General features: G+C 51.3%; 2 protein-coding genes across 9 annotated transcripts in view; both read right to left on the bottom strand.

Annotated features, from left to right (window-relative positions):
- Positions 1-1803: 1803 nt before the first annotated feature.
- On the bottom strand, positions 1804-8246 carry Rcvrn (recoverin). Its single transcript, XM_023563536.2, has 3 exons — positions 7762-8246; positions 4636-4747; positions 1804-2249 (listed from the first exon to the last, which is right to left on the bottom strand). The coding sequence occupies exons 1-3, from the start codon at positions 8140-8142 to the stop codon at positions 2134-2136; spliced, it is 609 nt and encodes a 202-aa protein (XP_023419304.1). The 5' UTR covers positions 8143-8246; the 3' UTR covers positions 1804-2133.
- A 4193-nt stretch (positions 8247-12439) lies between these two features.
- Gas7 (growth arrest specific 7) overlaps positions 12440-24046 on the bottom strand; it is a 222413-nt gene continuing 210806 nt past the window's right edge. For all 8 annotated transcript variants that reach the window (XM_013148709.3, XM_013148708.3, XM_005002088.4 and 5 more), the window contains 3 exons: positions 20563-20642; positions 19101-19199; positions 12440-18626 (listed from right to left, as the gene is read on the bottom strand). In XM_013148709.3, the coding sequence (XP_013004163.2) occupies positions 18513-18626; positions 19101-19199; positions 20563-20642 (293 nt within the window). In that variant the 3' untranslated portion in view covers positions 12440-18512. The remainder of the gene's footprint in view (positions 18627-19100; positions 19200-20562; positions 20643-24046) is intronic.

The raw sequence follows: 24046 nt of genomic DNA, 5'->3' as shown, positions 1-24046 counted from the left end.
TGTCCAATCTTTCCCCGTTTGCCTCTCGCTGGAGCTTGGGGTCTCTCAGATGCCTGGAGAGGTGGGTGCACTGTTTCTGAGCAGAAGTGGGGAGAGAGGCCTGTGGCTTTAGCTGGTGACCAGATAGTCCATTGTTTTAGAGTGGGCAGAGTGGGAGGGACCAGAAGCAGAGGTCAAAGGTCAGAGTTCAAAAAGGCAAGTCCTCTCCTTTTACTGTGAATCGCCATCTGAATGTCTGTGGTTTTGTGTTTCCTTTATGAGTAAAGATGTTGAGCATCTTTTATGTTTACTTATTAGCAATTTTATGTATCTTTTTAGAAAAATGTCTATTGATGTTCTTGCTTTAAAAATAGGATTTTTAGCCATGTGCAGCGGCACACACCTGCCATCCTAGCACTAGGGAGGCTGATGCAAGAGGTTTGCTGTGAGTTTGAAGCCAGCCTGCACTACATAGAGGCCCTGTCTCAAAAAACACTGCATTTTTTTGGGCGGTTGTTGAGTTGAAGGAGTTCATTATGTATTCAGGACGTGAATCCATCATCAGAAGCAGTATATCTTTCACTCTCTTAATAGGGCCCTGGATAGAAAAAAAGTTTAAAAATTTGAGGAAGTCTAGTTTATCTATTTTTCATCTCTCCCTTTTGTGTTAAAGGCACCCGAGAGATTGTAATATGTGTTCAAGGTGAACACTGGATGAACCAAAGAAGAAGATCAAAGCTTTCCTGAAAACTTAAAATAGCTTGCTGGAGTCCAAATAGACTAATCTTCCCATCCGTGCAACACTTAAAATTTAATTCCACCATGGAAACATAGCAGAGTCTCACCACTCTATAATGATAGTGTAGTGTGGTTGGCCCAGTTTTGTGGGGTGATCATCGCAGCTGCAGCCTGAGACCCCGAGACCCAGATCTCCCTGGGCTGTCCAGCCAGCCCGTCTAACCACAGGAACAGGGTGAGTGGCGGTCGTGGTGTGGTTGGAGAGGCCTCTCACGAGTGCCTAGGTGTCCCAGCTCTGGAGCTCTGCGGAGGAGGCCATGTGGGCTGGTGGGAAGTGCTACCTTGGCTGTTTGTCAGCTGACTCACTCTGCAAGCTGTTTCCCGTTGCTGAGCCTCTGTTCCTCACTAACTCAAAACTGAACTCTTTGTTATCTGCTGAAATCAATAACACCCCCTCGGGTTCCAAACCCAGTAGACATGTCACTGTCCTCCCAGTGCTCCAGACACGCCCTGGCTGCCATCCTTACAAGGTCCCGTCCTCTCTATCCACCCTGTTTCCTGGGCCAGCCTCCTGCTCCCAGGCTTGGTCCTCCGCTTTTGTAAATAGAAATCCCTCCTACCTCAACTGCAGTTTCCTGGCCGCCCCCAGGGTGGTGCCGGTGCTCCACAGGAGCTTCAGGGAGGCTTCTGAGGATCTGGCACCATCTACCTTCCTCCCCCCGCCCCATCACCCCAGCCTGCTTACAGTCCTGGCACCATAGATGCTATTCTTGCCTCCGTGACTCAGTCAGCGTTCCACACTCTGAGGCACAAGCTCTCCCACCTCCACCCACCCTACACAGTCCACTGGGTGTGAATCCGCGTCCCTCCAGGCATGTCATCCCTTGCTCTCCCTGACACGTTAACCCTAGGGTGCTGCATGTCTCCATGGAACCCGTGTGGCATCTTCAAGATCATTGCCCGCTCTGAACTGTGCACTCTAACAGCAAGACCATGTCAGTCCTCCTCAGCACCCCCTGCTGGCTAAGCACCCCAGTCACAATGCATTCTTTTCTTTGAGGCAGAAACAAGACCAGCAACAGTGTGTCCAGTTCCTCTGGAATTTATTGGAATCCACTTACTCAGCAATTCACAAAGGAGCTTAGGCAGGGCTAGCATTCGGGAGTCCTGTCACTTAATCGTGGGATTATCACGCGGCCACTGCAGGCGGGGAAGGAGGAGGGAAGACAGGAGGAGAAGGGGCTGCTGGACAGCTGACGGTGCTGCAGCCCGGCTGGAGGTCTGAAGGCCTCTGCCTCGGCCTTGGGTGTGCATGCGTGCGTGTGTGTGCACACGTATATGTGTGGGAGGGTGTGTGCGCACACTCAGAGGTGTCGAGGTGGGCAATGAGAGGAGGGCAGGGCTGAGCGGATGGCATCACTGCCTCTTTTCTTTTATCCTCTCCTTTACTTTTTGAGGCTCAAACTGAATCAGTCGCAGAATTTCCTTATTGGCCAGGGTCCCCTCAATGAACTCCTCTTCTGAAAGTTTATCTGCACATGGGAAAACACATCAGTTAGGACGGGCTATTTCAAGATACAATGAGGCTGATGTCTAAGGAGTGTGCCCAGTGCAACCCCTGGGGGGCGCTCTCCACCCACCAGACACCCCGCACCGCTCCAAGACCCCTGGGCCTCCCCATGCACCAGCAACAGGAGGACACAGGGCTGTGGAGGTCTCCAGGATGAACATCCTGGGTTCCGTGTCCTTCAGATTGGCCAGTGACCCTGCCTTGCTGGTTATTAGGAAGTATTTCTCTTAGTATCTCATAATACCACCCCAACTCTCAAGGTTTGGGGAAACCTGCTGCATGACTGAGCAGAGCAAAACGACCTGACCGCAGGCCCAGGGTGTCTGTGGAGAAGCAGACGGTTATGGTTTCCAGGGGAGCGGCGAGTTAACAGGAGGGGCCGAGGATGCCAGGCAGAGCCTGGCTTGCAGAAAAATCTCTGGTTCCCACAGTACACAGGCAGCCTCAGGAGTCTTCCTGCCTCCTCATTGAGGATCAGCCCAGTGAGGTGGCGAAATGCTGGTTACCAGGCCCTTCTGCATGCCAGACGCCCGTGGGCTTGGGGCTGAGGCTGAGGGCTTGGGGCTGAGGCCACTGTCCGGGGTGTTGGGTGGGTGCAGCAGAGAGAAGTGAATTAAAGTCACTCCTTAGGAAACTCTTGGTCTGGTGGGGAAGACAGTCCACACAGAAATAACTCTGGAATGAGACAACTGGTTCTTTCTGTTCATGACTTTACGCTTGTAGTGCCTCGGGCACAATAATGCTCAAGATAGCAGTGCTGATCTGACTTTGATGTCCACTGGCTCATGTCCTTTGAAGCATCCTTAACCCATGGTGGGTTAGGATGCAGGATGGTTCCCCATGCAAGCCTGGTGGTGGAATTTGGGTTTTAGAGTTCTGACAGCCCCACGCACCTTCACGCAGAGCTTGAAGCTCCCACCACCAGACTCTGACCTGGAGACGCACTGTCTCCTGAAATGGAAGGGCGTGTCACCAGCAGCCCTCTCCTGCAGTGGTCACATTGGTCAGTTTTCAGATTAGCAAATAGCAGAAGCACAACAGAGAGCTGCACAGGCCCAGAGGAAGGTTGTAAAGGGCCCCAAAAGGGAGTAATTAAAGTGAAGTCCCAAGAAGTGACTGAGCAGCTAGAGTTTCTGTAGACCAGTGGGATAAAGCACTCAAAGGTGGGGTGGTGGGCCAGGCCAGAGCAGTTGAAGTGCCTGGCACAGGATTTAAGGAGGTGCCCTCTGCTGGGTCATCAGGGCACAGGGCTGACTCCAGGGACATCCTGGAAGCCATCAGATCAGCCAGCTGTTCCCTACTATTTGTTAGACCCCACCATTCAGTGGGGTCACTGTCTGTTTCACTGGTTTTGATCATTGAGGCCCCAGTGGCCTCTGCGTTTTAGTTTCTGCCTGATGCCAGTTTCTCTACGATATATTTCCAGTCACAGCCATCAGCTCCAGCTGTCAACTTCTGGAATCCATCGCTGCTTTCACTGAAAAACCATATTGCACCCCGCCACCCTCCAGATGATTACTGAGCAGAACAGGGGCACCACAGCAGCCCCCTGTGGACTCCCCATCAACTAGCCAACACCGTCAGAGAAAAGCACCACCGTCTACCATGTTTCTCAGCCTGCCTTCCTTCCTTCCTTCCCGCTTTCCTTGACAGAAGTCACACCCAGGGACAGTCCAGTGACCTTTCCAGCCTCCTCTAGTTCCTCCCCATTTACCTCATGGCCTTCCCTCTCAATAAACACCTAGCTTCTAGTTTAAATCAAATCTCCACTTGGTGATACTGCTTGGAGAATCCAAACTAAATTCCTAGAGTGAGATCAGATAAATTTAGATCCTGCTTACTTGGGCTGATGCTAACTCAAGGCTAAGCAAAGCTGTCCTGGTTCTAAAAAACAAGTAAATGAATATGTCTAAGAACAGCTTCTCCATTTAAAGAGAAAGGCATTTGCCATTACCCTAAACTGGTCATTTGCATACAGGTAGCCAATACTCTGGCATCTTGCTATTCCTTAAATGTAAGTTAACTCTATTATAACAAAGATGTTTTTCTTCAAAAGCACTCTATAATTTAGAAGCTTCCTTCTCTCTCAAAGGACCCCAGGCATCAAATGAGTCTTGTAAGTGACAGGCCTGTGGCAGCTTTCCCCTTCCCACAGTGCCAGCTTTAGAGTGGCAGCGGAACTGGCTCGGCTGCCCCTCTGGCCACTCCCACCTCAGAGCCCTGCAAGCGAAGCCTGGTGATGTGAAATATCCTTAGTCCTACCTGGGTGCTGTGAAGACTCAATCTGAGCTCTCTAGGAAGCAACCCGAGACCATTAAATTAAAATCAATGAAGAAAAAGAAATTCACCATCATCTTTCTTTCCAAAGAATGTCCAGATCTTCTCTGCTCGCTTCTCTGGTGTGTTTTCATCATCTGGAAGGTGCTTCACATCTTCGGGGTTGATCATTTTGAAAATAGCCTGTACCAGATCAAGAGAAAGAATGTGTCACAGAGAGCAGAGAGGAGCTGGCAGTCCTGGGAAAACCCATCCCAAACCATGCACAAAGCTCCTGTCAATGGATTAAAGACTTACACACAAGACCTGATACTATACAACACCCAGAAGAAAACGTGAGGAAAGCTTTGGATACTGGTTTTGACAATGAGTTTTGAAGAAGTGGGATTGTATCAGATTTTGAAAAGCATTTATATAGCAGAAGAAACAACAAATGAAAAAGAGACCTGTAAAGTGGGAAAAATATTAGCAAACCATATATCTGATAAAAAATTCATATTCAAAATATTTAACAAATTGCTACAATTCAATAGCAAAAGAACAAATAGCCCAATTTAAAATGGACAAAGGACCTGAATAGACGTTTTTTCTCCAAAGAAGATACATGAATGGCCAGCAGAGGTAGGAGGGGCACTGGACACCAGCTCTCCCTAGGGAAGTTGATTCACATCGTCCTGAGCTGTATCCCCTCACACCTATTGGGATGGCTACTGTGAAAATCAAGAGAGGTGCGGCTGTGCTGTTGCTCAGTGGTAGAGGGCTTGCCTAGCTGGGTTTGATCTCCAACAGTGAAGAGAAAGAAAAGACCAGAAACACCAAGTATTGGCAAAGTGTGGAAAAGGCACACCATCCATGTGAATGTAATGGCTTCAGCCATTACAGAAACTGCACGGGAAACCTAGGGGTTTGGGGTCACCTTCATCACCATCTCCTCTCAGTGCCCGCATAACCCAGGACTGGTGTCCTTTTAGACACTGGTGCAGTATGGAAGCCCAGATCCTTACCTGATCAGCTCAACCAAAATGCCTCGAGCGTGGGGCTGTGACGTCTGCATTTGTGAGGTCCTTGGATGGGACAGATTATGAGGAAGGGGCAGAAAAAGGTTTTATTTCTTATTTTATACCTTCTTGTTCTGTCTCAGTTTTCTGATCATGGTGATGCAATACTTTCATGTTTTAAAAAATGGGGAACTAGAAATCAAAGCTTCCCAAGGATAATCCCAGAGCAGCACTAGGCTGGAGTTTGAGAACCACTACCATGGAGCCTACCACTTTGAGTTTCAGAAGGTCAGATGGCTTCTGGGCCTTGTGGGACCGTGGTTTCCTCACTGAACTGGCTCATAGTAATAGTGGCTCATGTTTTAAAGTTTAACCTTCACAACAATCTTCCAAATTGGGTATTATTGGCCCACTTTATAAATGAAGAAACTGGGAAACGAACTTATCCGAAGTCATTCAGCAGACAGCAGAGATTCTAACCCAGGTAGATTTGTTCTAGAACCGTCCTCCTGTGCTGGAGGACATGGGGTGAGGCTGGGGAAGGGCCAGCTAAAAGTCAGTGAGAGTGGAGTCTGCAGGGCTCAGAAAGCCCCTCCAGCCCCTCAGGGAGGGACCCAGAGAAAGGTGAGCTCATGGAGCCTTCTCACCTTCTCTGTAAAGCAGGACACACCTGTGAGATCAGGTAAAGGGACAAAATGGCCTTTGTGTGCCTGCCCAGCTCCAGGCCTCTGAGGTTTTACCAACTCAGAAAATTCAGGGCTGGCCCAATCCCAACAGGGCGCCTATGGCCAGAGATGCCTGGGTCCTGGGCAGGCTCAGAGTTAGGCAGGCCTGCTGGGATGGGAGACAGGAGGCGGCATCTCTGGCTGGAGACTTCTGCCTCCTTGGAGACACCAGGAGGAGGCCAGGCGGGAGCAGCGATGCTTGCGAAAATAGCCTGGAGTCCAGGACGGGCAACAGTTTTGCAGAGTTTCTTCTCAGTCCCCTGAGAAGGGCAGGGCGGGGTGGCAGCATTCCTGGCAGCGCAGTGTCTGAGGTGAGCTGAGGTGCCCTTGGCTCCCAGAGCAGCTCCATCTGATCCACAGGCACCAGGTGCGGACATGACCCACGCATCCCACGTGCCTGCCTTACCTGTTCTCAACATGGGTGTGTGGTGTGGGGGAACCCTCAGACCTTCATGTCCCCCACAAAGGCCACAGAGACCACCAAGTCCTCACCCTGGGCATGGGGAGGCCATGGGTGTTCCCCACAGCCACACAGCCAGTTGGCATCAGAGCTGGGACCAGAACTCATGACTTCCAGCGTCCAGGCCAGTGATCTAACCGTGAGCTTGCCACCCTGTGCAGCCTCCAGCAGTAACACCCTCTTCTTCCCTTTAGGAATAAGTTGGGCCTGCAGGCCTGCAATCCCAACACTCTGGGAGGTTGAGGCAGGAGGACTGCATGATCAAGCATCAACTGGGCAATTTGCTTAGCAAGAGCTTGCTTCAAAATAAAAACAAAAAAAGGGCGAGGGACATAGCTCAGTGCAAAGGCCCTGGGTTCGATCCCCAGTGCCACAGTAAATAAATGAAAAATAAATAAATGTTTAAATAACCTTATGGCAGTTCCATAAGACGGAATTTGAAACAGCTATTAAAATTGATTCTGAAGATTGTGCGGTGATATAGAAAACATTCATAATAAAAGAGTAACTGAAATATATATGGTAAAAAAATCATATGAGAATATGTAGTAGATCTACAGTCGTTTAAAATTATACAGGCAAAAGACTGAAAAGTCATACAGTATGTTAGGAGTAATTTTCCCTGGATGTTGGGATTAGAGGTAATTTTAGTTTTCTTATGTAATCTCTGAAAGGCTGAAGCAGAAGGATCACAGGTTCAAATCCTGCCTGGGCGACTCAGTGACTTAGCAAGACCACGTCTCAGGATAAAAAGTGACTAGAAATGCAGCTCAGTGTGAGGACCCTGTTTTCAAGCTCCAGTAGTGCATAAATAAATACATAAAATGTAAAAATTGAATATTAGGAAACAGCCCAGATTCTTCTTCAGGAAGGAGAGGCAGCTGTGAGCAGGGGCCTCTTTCCCACAGCAGCCCAGAGAACCTGCCTTCCGTGCTCTCTCAGACGCCCCACCACCCTGGCTCATCTCTCCGCAGCAGCAGCTGCTGCATCCCAAAGGCTTGGGCCCAGACTGACCATGACGATCTCCAGCACTTCATTCTTGCTGATGGCCCCGTTGCCGTCCACGTCGTACAGGGAGAAGGCCCACTCCAGCTTCTGGTTGGTCTTGCCCGCGGTGGTCATGTGCAGGGCGATGACATACTCCTTGAAGTCCAGGGTGCCATCATTGTTGGCGTCAAAACTTCGGAACACGTGCTGCGCGTAGGCCTTGGGGTCCGAGTCTGGGAAGAACTTGGAGTAGATGCTCTCGAACTGCTGCCGGCTGATGCGGCCGTTGGGGCACTCCTTCAGAAACGACTGGTACCAGGTGGCCAGCTCCTCCTCTGTGAACTTGGTGTTCCCCTGAAGCTCCTCTAGGATCTCCTTGGACAGCGCCCCGCTTCTGCTGTTCCCCATGGGTGAGGGCGAGTGGGCACCGGCTGGTGGCGGGTAGGGCGCGCGGTCTGGCTGCCGGGGCACCGAGGCTGCGGGCAGTAAGGGCGAGGAGCTGGTGGATTAGAGGGATTTATGGCCAGCTCTCAGCTCTTGCAGGGAGGAGGGGCCGGGAGCTTGCAGAACCCTCTAGAGATTAAAACAAAGAGCTGAGCGCAGGTGAACGAATCATCTTGGCTTCCAGGAGGAGAGGAAGGAGGTGGGACCCTGGAGCCAGGGTGTCCCATTAGCCCCACTCCGGCCCTCTAAGTGCTGTGGTGGCCCGGGCTTGTCCTCTGCACTAACTCTGTGTCTCTGCTCAGGGTGGCGGCATCTCAGGTGGATACTTGCAGGGCTGTGGTTAAGAGCTCAGACTCTGGAGCCAGTCAGGGCTCGCACCCCAGCTTTGCCACTTCCCTGGCTGCCTTGAGATGGGATCTTTACAGATTGCCCAGGTTGAGCTTAGACTTGCAGCCCCCCTCCCACTGCAGCCTACTGAGTAGCTGGGGTCACAGGAGCGCACATGTTTATTAACCTCTCTTTGGCTGAGAGGTTCTCTTCCTCCCTTGCCTTGGTCACCTTTTGGCTTAAATGTCACCTTCCGACCAAGACCCATTCTGACCTCTCTGATTCCAACCGCACAGTTCCCATGTCCACCCCACCTCCATGGACATGCTCCAAACTGCCCTCACCAGAGGGCCTGTTCCAGAAAGGAAGTGATTTCATGATGCTTCTGGCTGCATCTGCATTGCCAGAATAGGGCCTGACATGTCTGGGCTCTCGATAAATATTTGTTGGGTGAACAGGCAGAATATTGTCCACCTGGTTGTTATTATGAGGCCATAACGACTCAACGTGTGCCATAGAGTAGAATAAACCAATCCTAGCCCACAAGTGCTCGGTACCTACAGACCTGGATTTAGGATGGATCCACCTGCAGTACAATTTGTTTTCCAGTGGTGCCAAATCCACCACTCTTTGTCAGTTTTGGTAGAGTATTCAATAAACTGCATGAGATATACAACTCTTTAATATAAACCAGCTCTGTGTTAGAGGATTTTGCCCAATCATAGGCTAAAGCAAGTGTTCTGAGCTTGTTTAAGGTAGGTGAGGTTAATCTATGGCTCAGTAGCTTAAGTGCATTTAACACACTTTTGACCCATGAGAGTTTTCATTTATAGTAGGTTTATGGTGTGTAACCCTCATTGTCAGCTGAGGTGCACCCATATCCATTTTCCTAATCATTCATCGATAACAAGGAAATCCAGAAATCAATGTCCACACTTTAAAACTCTGGCAATTAATTAAAAAATTAACAAAAATGATGTGGGCATACACCTGTGGCTTAGCTCCAGCCTGAAGGTTGTGTTTTGCATCAGCGTGGTGCTGGGGTCTAGTAGGCAGGGCCATGTATTTTCTGAGTAAGTAGATGGATAAAAAAATGGGGCAGGAACAAGGGGGGCTTGGAGCATGCTGCAGCTGGGGACAAGCACAGAGCACCAGGGGAGCCCCCGGGCACATTGTGCCCCCCTGAATTCTTGTCACCTAGTGGGAAGGCTGCAGCAGGCTTGGCTTAGCTGAGCACTGCAGGAGGGGGCCACACCTGGGCTGCAGCCTGGTCCTCTGCCTTAGGAAGCTGTTTCCTCCCTGCTGGGGCTGAGAATCATGCCCATCTTGCCATCTTGAGGCAGTAAGTGGGGTTTGTGCCCCAATACCTAAAGGGCTATGATGGGCAAAACAAGGTCTCACTGCTGAGAGAAAGCCACCAGGCCCCTGACTGTGACAGAATTCCTGAGATAATCAAAACAGAGGAAGGACTGATTGTGACCCACAAGTTGGGGGCTTTGGTTCACAGCCAGCCGGTCCCATTGCTTCTGGCCTGGGGCAGCTCATCGCAAAGCAGAATGTGAGGCAGAGCTAGCACCTCGTGGTCAGGAAGCAGAAGATGAAGAGACAGAAAAGGTCCTGTGTTGGCTGGGGATTTAGCTCAGCGGCATAAGCGCCTGCCTTGCAAGCAGGCAGTTGTGAGTTTGATTCCTGGTACCGATAAAAAGGACAAAGACAAAAAAAAAAAAAGAAAGAAAGAAAGAAATAGGTCCTGTGTGTCCTGGCTTCCATCATGGGCACACCCCTAGTGACCTAACTTCCTGTCACTGGACACCCCCCACCCCGAAATGGTCCCAGTAGCACCACAGCTGGTTCCCAGACCTTTTACACGTGGGCCTTTGAGAAATACTTATCCAATCATGCCCCCCACCTTGACCTTACTCAGGAAGGGCCTGGAAGGACCTAGAAGTTCAAGTATCCAAGAGCTGATCTAGTCTTCTGGTATAACCTATCCAATACATTTCCAGAGTTCTCAGGAAACCTTCGTGTGTGTGTGTGTGTGTGTGTGTGTGTGTGTGTGTGTGTGTGTGTGTGTTCTGTTTTTTAACTTTTTCACATTCATGTATGGAGCCTCGATGCAGCCTAGTGCAGTCTTGGGGGTTAGGGAGGAGTAAAAAGGTGATTTTTGGCAGAGATCCTGGCCCTGGCTCTGAGCCTTGGGTGTATTGTGAGAAGTGTCTCTAGATGCCAGATCTGTCTGTATCAAGACTGTGCATGAGGTAAGGCCAGTGTCACTGGGGGCTCCAAGACAGGTCTCCGGCCTGGTCACACAGGTGCTTGGTGACCAAGCCAGGAGAGTTCAGCTCTGCCCGCTGCCTGTTCTGGGCTTCGTTCACTGCCTCTTTCCAAGAAGGCCTTGTGAGGGTACCAAGATCTCCATGTCTGTAGGTAAAGATCTGGGGCCACCATGGCAACAGAAAAGGTCATAGGTGAAGGGACACATGACCTTGGGTTTAACAGGAGACTGCCAGCCCCACCCCTCACCCCCAAGTTTTTCTTTCCCTTCCTGGGGTGAGGAGGAAAGAGGGTCAGAAGCGGTGCAGTACAGCCCATATCCTTCAGCTTGCTGTGCCCAGAGAAGTCCCTCTCCCCCAGAGGGGACCCAGGGAGGGGACTTCAGGCAGCTGTGTTGATGCTGAGGGGTCATGACCTGGACGTTTGTTTGAAAACCTGCGTAAACATCTTCTATCAGAGGGAGACCTCATGCTTCTTAGCCAAACAAGTTGCAGCAGATGATGTGTAGTGAGTGGATTTGTTAAGTCTGAGCCGGGGCCATCAACCCTCCAGCACCCCAAAGACTGCTGCTAGCTGCCACTGTGGGGAGAGGGCTGCTTGCATCTCCCACCTGCCAGTCTGGCCGGGACCAGAAGAAGCAAACGCTTGCAGGAGGCCGGGCCCGTCGTCCTCGAACAGGACCCTGGTCTTGGCTGTTCCTTGGGCTCAGGCCCCCGCCTTTGCCCCGTTCCTCCACTTCCTCTGCCACGATCTAAGGACAGCGGGAGCCTCCTGGCTGCAGAAAGCCCTGCCCTGAGAGGGGAGACAGCTTGCCGGCCACCTGCTTGCTGAAAATAGCTGCCCATCCTTTGGGTGAACACCCCTGGCGTCCTCCTCAGCACTTCCCACTCCCTCCTGTCATCACCCTGGCACCTGGCTGCCCCGCCTGCCTTGGCATGTGCCCTCTCCAGGGAGCACCACCTCTGCCCCACCTGCACGACATCGGGCTGTGCACATGGATCCCCGTGATACATCTCAGAGCCCCGTGATGGCCAGCACCGTCCCACGGCCACCTCCCTGAGCTCACCTGCTCCCTTCTCCTCACGCCTCCATCCGTGCCGGCCACACTGGCCTCGAGCCGTTACTCTGGCCAGAACCTTCCCCCGTGACCCGACAGGTCTGTGTGCGATCAGATGCCACCTTCCCAAGGTCACGCCCCTCTCCTGGGTACCATAGCAGCTTCCCCACCCAGGCCTTCAGCTTTGTCCTGTTTGCTCAACACGTCGTCTCGTCTGCACCCGGACAGTAGGACACAGTTATTAGGTCTCCAGCTTCTTCTGTCTCTGTCCCTACTAAACACAAGCTCTGCAAAGGCAGGGCGCCCAGTGTCTCAGTCACTGGTGTGCTTTGCTGGCTCAGAGCACTGTCTGGCATATGAGAGATGCTCGGTGAGTGTTGGAGGAATAAATGGACGAGTAGAAAAGAACGGCCAGCAGCTACAGAAGGGAAGCGGAGGGCTGGAACTCAGGCAGACAGGAAGTCAGCAGAGGTCGGGGCTAGGGCCAGCACACAGGGTCCACCTAGGGACCATCATCCAGCTGCCCGCTGTCCCGCCTGTCATCAGAAGTGGAATGACCAGCAGCCCTTTGTGACCAACCCCTCAACGGACACCGTGGCAGCCTTCTAGAAAGCAAAGTCTCTGGACAGTTTATTTTACATGGGATGAATCTCAGCATCTCAAATGTACATACAGAGCTGCAGGGGAAAAGTGAGAGCAGTAATCGTCCTGAAAACACTTTATATTGATGCGGGACAATTATATATAGTAAACGCCTTCAAAATTTAAACTCTTGAAACGTTTAATTCTTCAGCATTAATACACACGAATACTATTACTGGGTGGGGAGGGGCAGGTTACAGCCTCCATGGGGATCAGATTTGCAACAGTGTTACTTATAAATTATATTACATCGATTTTATTTACTGACCTAGGCAGCCAGAGGAGGAAAGGATATACACCGTAGAGTAAACACATTCATACCAGAGCGGGGAATGCTGGCAGGAGACACCGCTTTGTAACATTAAAAAAATGTATAAAGTATTTAGCAAAAGTTACAGAAAACAGACTGGACAAGCAGGTTTATTTTGTTAGAAAATTCCACTTTCATAGGGCTTGCTGATGTGCTTGTGTCCGTGAAGGGAATGCCTCTGGTCATCTCCTTCTTACGGAAAGGGAAGAGACCCAAATTTGGGGGCCCTATCACCCAGGATGGCTGGTGTCCCTTGGAATATCTGGGTCCACACAGAGCTGCCTGAACGCCACAATGCTGGGGGGTCTGTCTGCCAAGGGAGGTGCAGAGAGGGAAGCACCCCCCCTTAACATGAGTATATAAGGTCTGGTTTTAGGGTACAGGGAAATGAGGCAGCTGGGCAGGCCAGTCCTGGCTTTCTCTAGTGCCACAGGCTTTTCCTCTGTACCCCCATGTAACACTGTCCCTGTGAGAACACCCTGGACCTCAGCCTGCACATCCCACCCACCACAGTCCAACTAGAAACTGGCCCAAACACCAAGGACCAATGTCCCCTACATCATTCAGGGTATCCAAAGCAGGCCCCACCCACTCAAGACACTGTCCACCCTCTCCTGACAGCCATCCCAGCACCTAGCAGTGGGGAATGGCGCATAGGTTTGATCAGTTCTTTCTACCCTGACTCAAGCTGCTGAGTCTGGCCTCTCTCCTTCAGTATGGTCCCATCAGAAACAACACTCCTGGCAGGTGAGGGGAGGTGGAGTCCTCCCTGGCAACGTCCAGTCCTCCGGGAACTATTCTACCCAGGATCCTATGGGCTCTGGAGATATCTGGCCTTAACCCAGCAATGTCCCCAGTTCACGTGGAGGGACTTTCAGGTGTCTTCCACTGAGCAGGCCATGATCAAGACGTATCTTGGAGGACACTGGGGTCACACTCACAGCCTGGCCTGGACTTGCCTAAATTCAGTCGTATGCCTGTTGCCATCTACTGCTTCCTAGTTGGCTGTAGGCACAGGCCAGGGTCAGAGTGACCACCAGCTGAGCAAGGTCCAGAACTAGGATTCCACCAAGGTGACACCATCTGTATGTATGCGTGGCCTGGCTCTTGAGGACAGATCCCAAAGATAACAACATATAATTTATCTTTCAGTGGGGAGGTCCTAGGATTGGTCTCATTCTTAGCTCATGAAATTCTGTGGTTCCGTTTCAGCCTAAATGGAGAGGTGCCCCCCACAAGGGTTGTAGGCAACTCTAGGCAGCTGTGCAGATGACATGCAGGTTAGGTATGACCATGTGCAGGGGGTACCAACCAGAAAACAAGATGGGGAGGACACAGAACACAGTACTGAGAGGTCCAAGAGCCCACCTAGAACAAGTTCCCTCAGCTGGCACAGCAAGCCACTGGCACGGAGATCATGGTGTGTCAAGGGCCACCACTGGCCCCTCACAGCCCCAACACCGAGTGAATGCAGGGAACACAGAGCCTACGGTGAGCGTACGGAAGGGTGTGGATCTTCTAGCTGGGATGCAAGCTTCGGGTTGCAGATCTGAAAGGCAGCTGTGTCTGACCCTATCTGCCACTGTCCCTCCAAGCTCTGGCTGCTTGCTGCACTGGAAAAAACCTAACACGGACCAAAAAGGTGAGTGTAAATGCCAAGAACCACTTGTGGGCATGGCTGGCATTTGGAAGAGAGCCTTGGGAGCTGCAGGGAGAGGTGGGGTGGGATGCAAACCAAACGAAGATGCTAGGCCATGAACTGCCAGGCCCAATGGTTCACTACAAAACAAGAAAGCACTGTGGACCGCCTGATACGATGGAATACTACTCAGCGATGAAAAGGGACACACGACTGTCACCTACAATATCATAGGCCACAAAAGGCTTCATCATCGGTGTGACTCCACTTGCTTGGTCAGAGGTGGGAAGAAAAAACTGGCCACAGTAGGGGGTGTGAATCTTATCTGGATTTTGGTAATGGTTACAAGACCACATAAGTACCAAAATTCACACTTCCAAGGGGCAAACATTACCAGGTCAGCTCCACCTCCACCATCCTGGAAAAAGGTGGCTGTGAGTCATGTGGTGGTGGGAGGAAGAACCATAAGAATGAAACGGTGACCGGGTGCGACCAGTGGGCTGCTGCTCTGTCCCCCACCTGACACTTGTCAAGGGCTTTCCTCTGTCTACAGAAGCACGAACAGGTCCTGAGTCCTGCATCACGGTTACTTGCAACTGGGGTAAAATCTAAATGAGCCATGATCTTTGATGTGCTTTGCATTTGATGGCTTTTATAGTTCCAAGAAGGGACTTTGGCTCAGCCAGGATTTTTACGCAGCCATCTGCTAACCTGGCAATTGGTTGGTTTTCTCAAAGGGAATAGAAACAGATCCCTGGTCATGAATTCACATAGTTTCTGTTGTTTCCATCATTAGCCTTGCCAGGTAGAGAAGTCTCTGCTATTGTAGAAATCCCCCGAGGTCAACAGGCCACGGGGTGGAGGTAGGAAGAGGACCCCGTGGTCCCCCTGAAACAGCCTGTGCATTGCAGTGCTGCCCAAAAGCAGGTAGAAGGAAAATAAAAGGGTGACAGCTGGCTTTTCCTAGAGGTTGTCATGGCAACTGGCCACTTGGCACATCGTTCATCTTAGAGATTTTTTTAAACAAGTTTTTGGGGCGAGGACGTACCTCAGTCGTAGAGCACTTGCCTAGTGCGAGTTTGGGCTGGGTTCAGTCTCCAGCACCACAAAACCAAAACAATTAACAAACACATCAGGCTTTCGTGGACAAACTTGTGATTAGGTCTCCCAGGTGGCAGCGGGTAGGGGGGCTAAGCTGGTCTCAGACATCGGACAACGGCTGTATCCTCACCCTGAATAACCCCAGCAAATCCTGTCATAACCTGAGCAGCAAGACACACATGAAGCTATGCCCAACAGAGCCGGAGGTGCTTGTCTAATACACGCGAGGCCCTGGGTTCCATCCCAGCACCTTAAAAACAGACTGTGCCACCTGGGTACCGAGATTCTTACTCCAGGGTACATTTTAGATTTTCTAGACTTCATCCTAATCTTGATTTTACCCATTGCTGGAGGGGTCCTGTTAATAGGGTTGAATCTGACTCCCCATGCTGTTCCCGGCACCCTCTGGCTATGCTTGGGCTTCATTCCTCCTCTCTGGTACTGCAAGGAGAGTTATTGGAAGCCAACAAAAGAAATCTGTGAAACCGACCAGAGCTGGGTCTACACCATGAGGGTCTGGTGACCAGGCGATGGAAATCTAGGTGTTGCCATGAGCTCGCGGCAGTAGTTTCTGATTCAAGAATCTCACTGGGTAGATATGGGAGATGAGTGAGATTTTTCCTCTCTAGAGAGCTGTAAATGTTCCCCTGTCCACAGGGACAGCGGGGACAGACATGGTGTTCATCTTTTGCATCTAGGTTGCAACACTCAGCACAACACACAGTGCCTTGAGCGCCTCAGTTTGGAGATGCCTTTACACCGACGCCACTCAGCCACCTGCCAGGCCACTGGGGAAAAGACACACCTACGCCAACCAAGCTCCCGGGTTTCTCCACCACAGAGCTCATTGTCAAACTGGATCCTGGCACGTGGCTCGACCTTAACTAAATGCTTGATGGGTGAACAGAGAGTTGGGGGGGAAAAAAGAACAGGTGTATGTGAATGAGCTCAAGCGATGAGGGGTAGGGATTAAGGGGGGAAGATGGACTTCTGGAAGGATGGCCAATTCGGGGTACTCCGGAAGGAGCAGGAGCCTCCTCCATCCTAGCGCCAGAGCATGCGGGAACCCTTACACAGAAGAGAGGAGACGGTCGGTGAGCCACATCGCACTCAAAATACCTGTGTCAATAACAAGGCTGTTGGCTTTGAACGCTTGAAAATCACCTCCAGATTCGTTTACTGAGCCACAAGGCAATTACCGCTAGCACCCGTTTTTAATGAAGAAATCAAGAAACAGTATCTTAAAGTTAGTAGCTGGTATCCGAGCCCAAGCCCAGGTCTAGAGGGAGTAACCGCAGGGGCTGATTCTCCACCACACGGACAGACGGACAGACGCCAGCCTGCAGCCTGGTGGACACCGGAACGCTGGCCTCTGGGGCTGGAATGTTTCAGTAAGGAAAATGACAGTTTAGTGGACTGGACATCTTTCTGATGTGAACTAAAGGAAGTGCCCAAAGACCCGAGAATCAGAAGTCCTCCGTCACTGGCAGGGAAGGTGGGGGAGATCGGTGAGCTGGGGTCACAGGATTTGGCCCTTACGGGAGGTATACAGTCAAAGGCAAAGTCATCGGTGGGAAAGACGTGGGAAGATGGGTGCTCAGGGCACCTGCTTGCAGCTGGAATCTGCCCTCATCTCTACGAGACATCTAATACCCCCACCCCTGTCTGCCTCAGACAGATTCTCTAGATTACCATGGCCAAGAACACATTTGTACCGGAGGAAGGAAAGAAGAGAGGAGGTGGACCCTGTGGCAGTGCTGAGAGCCCCCAGGTCTCCAGGGAAGATGGGCAGAGTGGAAGGAGGCGCTGGTGCCCCATGAGGCCCTGCACTGTGACACTGCCTGGTGTTAATGCCTTACTGCAGTCGTGGGAGAGTCTGCAGTGTTTGTCCAGTGCCTGAACAAGGGCCAGCATTCCCAAACCCCTGTGCACAAGCAGACCGAGCCATCTGGAGATGGCCTAGACTTGGCGTGACCTGTCTCTCATGGGGACTGCCCGGCCCCATGACACTGCGGTGAGCAGCCTGGGGCAGCAGAGGCAAGGGTGGCCCAGGGATGCAGAGGGCAGTGGACAGACAGACCCTGCAGACCTCCTGTGGCTGGCTGGTTTCTGGGATGAGCTGGTTTGCTTCCATGGACACGCACATAGCTGGATGAGATGTTGCTGGCTGAGAACTTCAGAAAACTTCCTCTCCTGAGACTGGGATGGGGTGGCGGGATGGGGCAGAGGGTGTACTTCAGAAGGCAGGGGAGGGCAGGGTGGCTTGGGGTTTCCTGGGGGAGATTTTACAGACAATGCCTGATCTGAGAGGAGCCATGATTTAATGCTCCAAATTGGGGCTAATTTGCCAAATGAGGTAGTTCCATCCTGACCCATCCAGGCAGGGTAGGTCTGGGAAGAGAGAAGCCAAGCCTTCTTCCCAAGCCTGCTAGGGATGAAAAGCAGTCAAGAAATTCAGAGGTGGGTTCCCAGAATGCAACTGGAAAAGACAGGGAGGGCCGCAAAGGATTTTGGGTGAGGGCTGTAAATCAAAGGGCTCCTTGTAGTCACAATTCTGAGCCTGACCCCGGCTTGGACACAGATATCCCTCCCCGATCTTCCAAAGCCCTGCAGACAAGGTGGGCAGCTGGAGGACAGCCTTTGGGGCATCCAGGAACATATGCTACAACAGTCACCCCGTGGAGTTCAGCAGGGACCACAGATTTCCAGCCTCAGTTTGTTCTCAGAGCAGCAAGCACAGCATGGGAGTTGGGGGGCTCAGAGACAAGGGCAGGGTTGCGGGTCCAAGGTCGTCTGGGCAGGGGATGCTGGGGAAACCCCAGCTGGGCTGTCCGGTCGTCTTTCTGGAATCACCAGCTTTTCCCCCTCTCCTCAATGGACCAGGAGATTGGGTAGGAGGACAGCTCTGCCCAGTGGGGCCTCCATCCCCTCGCTGGGACCCCAGCCCCTCTCCTGGGAGGACCCCGAGGGCCGCCCAGGCGTGTCTAGATCTCCATGTCCACAGGGCGAATGTTGCCCGTTTTGTGCTCTCTGACCCACAGCTCCCTGTCTTTGGCCGGGTCCACTTTTCGAAGTAGTTGGTCCACAGGCTCGACTGTCTGCAAGGGACAGAGAAGAGGGGACACTGTCAAAAGATGTCATGCTGTACTTGAATGGGTATTGCTCAGAGCAGCCTTTCTAGAAGGTTTCATGGCAGGCGCTCCTCTGAAGGACAGGAGGAGCAGCTGGAGCCCAGAGCAGGTCACACTTTTTGGATATTTGTGAGTTGTATTTATTTATTTATTTATTTTTTTTGAGAAATTCATCAAGAGAAACAGTATTGTCTGCTCATTGACTGTATCAGTTTCCACAGCTAAAGGGAGCGTCTGTCCCATGTACTGGGGAACAATCATGTGGTCACCCAGGGTAGCCCCCAGATGTCACTCATGAGCAGGTACACCTGCCCCTGCCCAGGGTAGGATGGGTTGGTTTGTAGAAGCCACTTAAACTGCCACGGCGTAGTGCCTGGTGGTTGCCCCTGGCCCCTTGCCTCTGAGGATCCTGCTGGCCTCAGCCTGCGGGTAGGGACTCACGCTTTGGTTGAACATGTCTGTCTCATGCCGCAGCTGTGTGTACTGGCACAGATGCTGCCGGATCATCTCTACCCTCTCCACCTCCAGCCGCTCCAGCTCCTGCCAGGGAAGAAGAGACCAGCGACCTCTGAGTGCACCCCCCCCAACTTGGGGACCTCCCCACTCAGCGGGTCCCAGCCTGCCATGCATCCAAAACACAAGTCCCCAGCTGATGACGTCAACCCCAGCTGACCCTCTGAGCTCCAATGAACCCCAGCACTATTTCTGGGGTGAAGGTGAGGTACGGCAGAAGCTAGACCTTTATTTCCTGAAAGTCCACTCGGTCAGGCATCAGGAGAAAACCCTCCACAGATGGGAGGTCTTCACTCAAAGAAAGAAGCTTTGTAATATTCCCAGCTTTCCAAGCCAGGAAACTATCACCTAGAGAGAATGTCACTTGGCCAAGGTGACACGGAATTAAGGAGCAGGATTTAAACCAGAGTCTATCACGTTCTTAATCGTGATTCTACAGCAGCACAGCCCCAGATCTAGTGCCCCGGTACCCCGCTGTGGTGGAGCACTGGGCCTCTCAAACTCTGACGTCTGTGTCCTTGAGGCCCTTCTGGGCAACCTCCCTCCTCTGTCCACTCTCGTGCCGAGGGACAGAGAAGAGGCCAGGTGGGGACAGTCAGGAAGGGGAGCAGTCGGTTCCTGAATGGAAGCGTGGACAGGGCTTGTCCTTTGGTTTCTAAATAGTTCCTCGTCTTTGGAATTTAAGGGATTATACTGTTACTTTGTGCTAACTAGGTCACAGCCCAGGTGATTAACCGGGAAGTGGGGCAAAGCGGGGGGCTTAATTAGGGGATTAGGCAGGAAAACCGGGTCACTGGCCCTGGTAGAGGCCTCTAATCAGCCCTGGTGGGCTAACGCCTGGGGAAGGCAGCTGCCTGGCTGCATGCTGGATGGACAGCGGGTGGCCCTGGGCAGCGGGTCAGCAGGATAAGCAGCACTGTCCCTCTCCGTGTGGCCCCAGTAGCAGTCACACTTTCCTACCCAGGCAGGTCTGACCCACGAGGAGGCGCTGCCCCTTGTAACGCAGCTCTCCGTGGAGCATCTTTGGGGTCCGCTGCTTTGGTGAGACTCCGTGCCTTTCCCCTGCCCAGCACCTGCACATGTGTCTGCCTGCGACTCTCCTGTGTGCATGTACGGGGGTGGGGTGAACGTTCACCTTAAGGGTCTGCTCAGGGCATTGTCTGTTGGACAGCAGACCCTCAGTGCAGAGCCTGAGTTGGGTACAGCAGTGCTGGCCCTTGTCCAGGCCCTTGAATGCACAGACAGACCCAGGGTGCAGTCTTGACTCTAACCTTGGAACAGATCTAATGACACCTCTGTGGTCACCTCCATCCCTCTGTGCCCACCACCCCTGCCGAGGGCCCCCCTGTACTGGCATCTTCACACCCCTCTGGCCCCTCTGGCCACATACCAACGTGGTGGTCACCATCTCTTCAAACCACTTGGACTGGGCCTGGTTGTAGAGGTCCACACAGCGCATGAGGTCGTCTCCTGGAAAAGCCAACAGCCAGCATCATGGGACATCCGCTTGTTCTTTCCTTCTGTGGCCTTGGTGGCCTGCCCTCTCCTCCCCTATGGTCCTGGAAGCCACTGGGAAGTTGAGGGATGAGATGGGAAGAAGAGGGGAGCAGGGCAAGGAAGCGAGGGGGTGACCCAGCACCCCAGGAAACTAATCTTAAAACATCAGTCTGAACTCAACCTCAGAGACCAAGAATTTCAGAGGGGTTTCTCAGGAAGAGTGTATACACCAAGGAATGACCCCAACCCCAGGCTCTGGCACGAGTTTAAGAAATATTTTGGTAGTATGCATTTACACTGGAGCCTCCTGATTCATTAAAACATATGCAGCTCAGTGCTAATTAAAGGAGAGATGTCTGCAAGTCGTGTGTGTGTGTGTGTGTGTGTGTGTGTGTGTGTAACAGCATATCACCCTGAATCACAGGATAATGTGCCTGGTGGTGATGGCCCATTCCCTGTGTCAAAACAGGACAAAACCTCTGCTAACGTGTTCCACACCAACCTCAGAAGAGCAGTGGCCTTGGGGAACGTGGAAGGGGAGATTAGCTCCTTCTACTGTATTCTATTTTGTAATGAAAGATCTGAACAAATGTGACTATTAACTCTTGAGGGCTCAGCTACTCTATCCCTCCCCATAATCACATGCATGTTTGAAACACTCTGTCGTTGGAACCAGGACTACCGGAGAACTAACTGCAAACATTGTCAGGTGTCTCTGCGCCTTGGAGCCTTGCTATGCAATCCCAGTCTGTGGACCGGCAGCATCAGCAGCCCCAGAAGTGGGCGGGAAATGCAACAAGCCAGAATCCGCCCCGGAGCTGCTGGGGCAGAAACTGCGGCGTCAGCAGCAGCTCTGGTGATGCCGGTGAGCTTGTGGCTGGAGGAGACACCGCTGTGCCACCCAGCTTTGCCTAAAAGTAGCTTTCAGAGTATTGTCATGGTGGCTGCATGGAGGAGATGGTGTCCTGGTCCTAGGTCAGGGTCCGAAAAGCACATGGGCCAACCCCAAAGCTAACGTCGTCACGCCAGTCATTCTGGAGGGGACTCTAGGAACCCTGGTGACTCAAACAGACACCAAGTTCCTCCTGTGGCATCACAGTGCCTCCTCCTAAGGAAGAGAGCAGTGCCCATGCACCCCAGGGCCTCCTGCGTAACTCTGTTCCCCACGCCTGGCCACACCACCACCTCTGTCGCTTGGTGGCGATGTGTGGCTGCACAGCACAAGGGCTGAGTCCTGAGGAACACAGCCCAGATCGAGGGCTTTGCTTCTTTTGGTCGTGGTTCACGGCCACGGACTGGGCCTTTGACCCCAAGAGGCACTGAGCTGCAGGAAGGAGCGGATTTCTCTGCAAACGCTGTCCAGCAAGAGTACATGCCTGCTGGGGCTGAGGTGACTGTGTCACCTGGGAAGGAACAGACATGAAGCTCTGGAGCCTGAACTACTGAGCCTGATTTAGAGAACATGCTGCGGGGACTTCCGCAATGCAGGAAGCAGCAGGCTGAGGGCGTCTGCTCTTGAGGGCAGCTCAAGGGTTAGAAACAGACCCCGCCCCAGCAGTGTCCCTTGAGAACCAGGACAGCCGGCCTGTCACGCTCACTCCACTGGCCTTCGAAGTGTAACCCCGATCATGGAAACCCTGGCCGTGTGCCGTGGCCCTGCATCTATCAGCTGTACAATGGACACCAAGGCTGTGCTCTCAAGGTCACTGTAAAGATTGAGCACGTCGAGTATGCCCAGTGCTCAGGACGGAGACTTGCAGAGACTGCAAAATACTCAACGTGAGCTACAGTGACGATGATTATGATGACTTAAAGTTATACCGTGATGATCCTGATCCCCTGCTTTCCAGAAACCTCGCAGATGATGAGGGAGAGGGAGACATAGGACCGGGAAGAAGGAAGCTGTGGAGTTTTCTGAGCAACCTCTTTATGGTGGGGTCCTCTGGAGATTAAGGGACAAGGCTGTGAGACCTGGAGCTAGGCCTGGCATGTAGTTAAGTGCTCAATAAAGGTAGTTTTGGTGTGTTTATTTTGCCGTGGGGGGATGAGTCCAGCGCTCTACTACTGAGCTACACCCCCAAGTAAGGGTAGTATTTTTTATAGTCACTCTAAGGACTTGGCTCTTTCAATGCAAAATAATTTCAAAGAGGAACAAGAGATCCTTTTATCTGAGTAGTAACAAATCCCTTGGTCAAAGATTTCCTCTGAGACATGTCTTATCACAAAGATAAACTCGAAACCTAAACAGTGAAATGCCTTGAAAATGGCAGGCATGAAAATACTACAGATCAGAGCCAAACCAGAACAAAACTAAACACACGGGCCCTGCCTTCCATGCACAAAAACATTACAAAAAGAAAACGAGTTTGACTTTAAAAAAAAACCCTCAGAACAGGAAAGGAATTTCTAAGTCACACCTACCATAGAGAAAAGACCACTACATAGAAAAAAAGTAACGAAAGTCAGCAAACAAACAAAAGCATGATCACAATGAATGAAATGAAAAGATAAAGGGTAAAATATCTGCAGTCTGAATGTCTAAGAATTAACTGGTGCATTTCTGTAATCCCAGCACTCAGGAGGCTGGACCAAGAGAGCGGCCGTAAGTTCGAGGTCAGCCTGAGCTACATAGTGAGTTCAAGACCAGTGTGAACTACCTAGCTCAAAAACAAACAAAAACCCAAGAATCCTTATAGATCAGTCATTAAGAAGAACAACCACTGAACAAGAAAAAGGGAGAAGATAATAGTGAGTTATTCAGTCTGCAGGAAAAAAAAACCCACATGATTTATAAGTACATTTTAAAAAGGCTCAATCCTACTTACAGAGAAAAACAAATCAAAAATAAATTACTGGGGTTCTTTGTTTTGTTTTTTCCTAGCACACCAATGACTTTAAATTTTGGTAACAGGCAATGCTGATGCAAGTCTAAGAAACAGGTATCATACCCGCTGTTGGTGGGTACCATGTCTGGAAAGAATTTAGAAATATACATCAAACTGAATGAAATCTTTTGACCAGCGTCTGCACCCTCTCCCTGTGCAGATCTGGTCCTCTCCACACACAGTTACACTAATGCATCATTGCTGGCCTCGGGGAACATTCTGAAACACTCTCCCAGATCCAAAAATCAACCAGGAAAGCAATGAAATGAATCTGGATACAATCATACAATTAAACACCGGTCAGATGTTAAAAAGTCTAGTATACATGAAGGGATACATAAACCTACGTAGAGGGAATGAAATAGGATTATTCTAACATATCACAATTAATAGTAAACTCAGGAGAGCATAATATGATCTAATTTATATAAAATATTGTTTTTAAAATATCAAAACAGCAGGAAATACAGATGGTGGTTATTTCTGGCAAAT

Source organism: Cavia porcellus, unplaced genomic scaffold (genome assembly GCF_034190915.1).
Source record: "Cavia porcellus strain 051 isolate PalLab524CR breed Dunkin Hartley unplaced genomic scaffold, mCavPor4.1 scaffold_32, whole genome shotgun sequence".
Taxonomy (NCBI): domain Eukaryota; kingdom Metazoa; phylum Chordata; class Mammalia; order Rodentia; family Caviidae; genus Cavia; species Cavia porcellus.
This window is presented reverse-complemented; position numbering and strand designations above follow the sequence as displayed.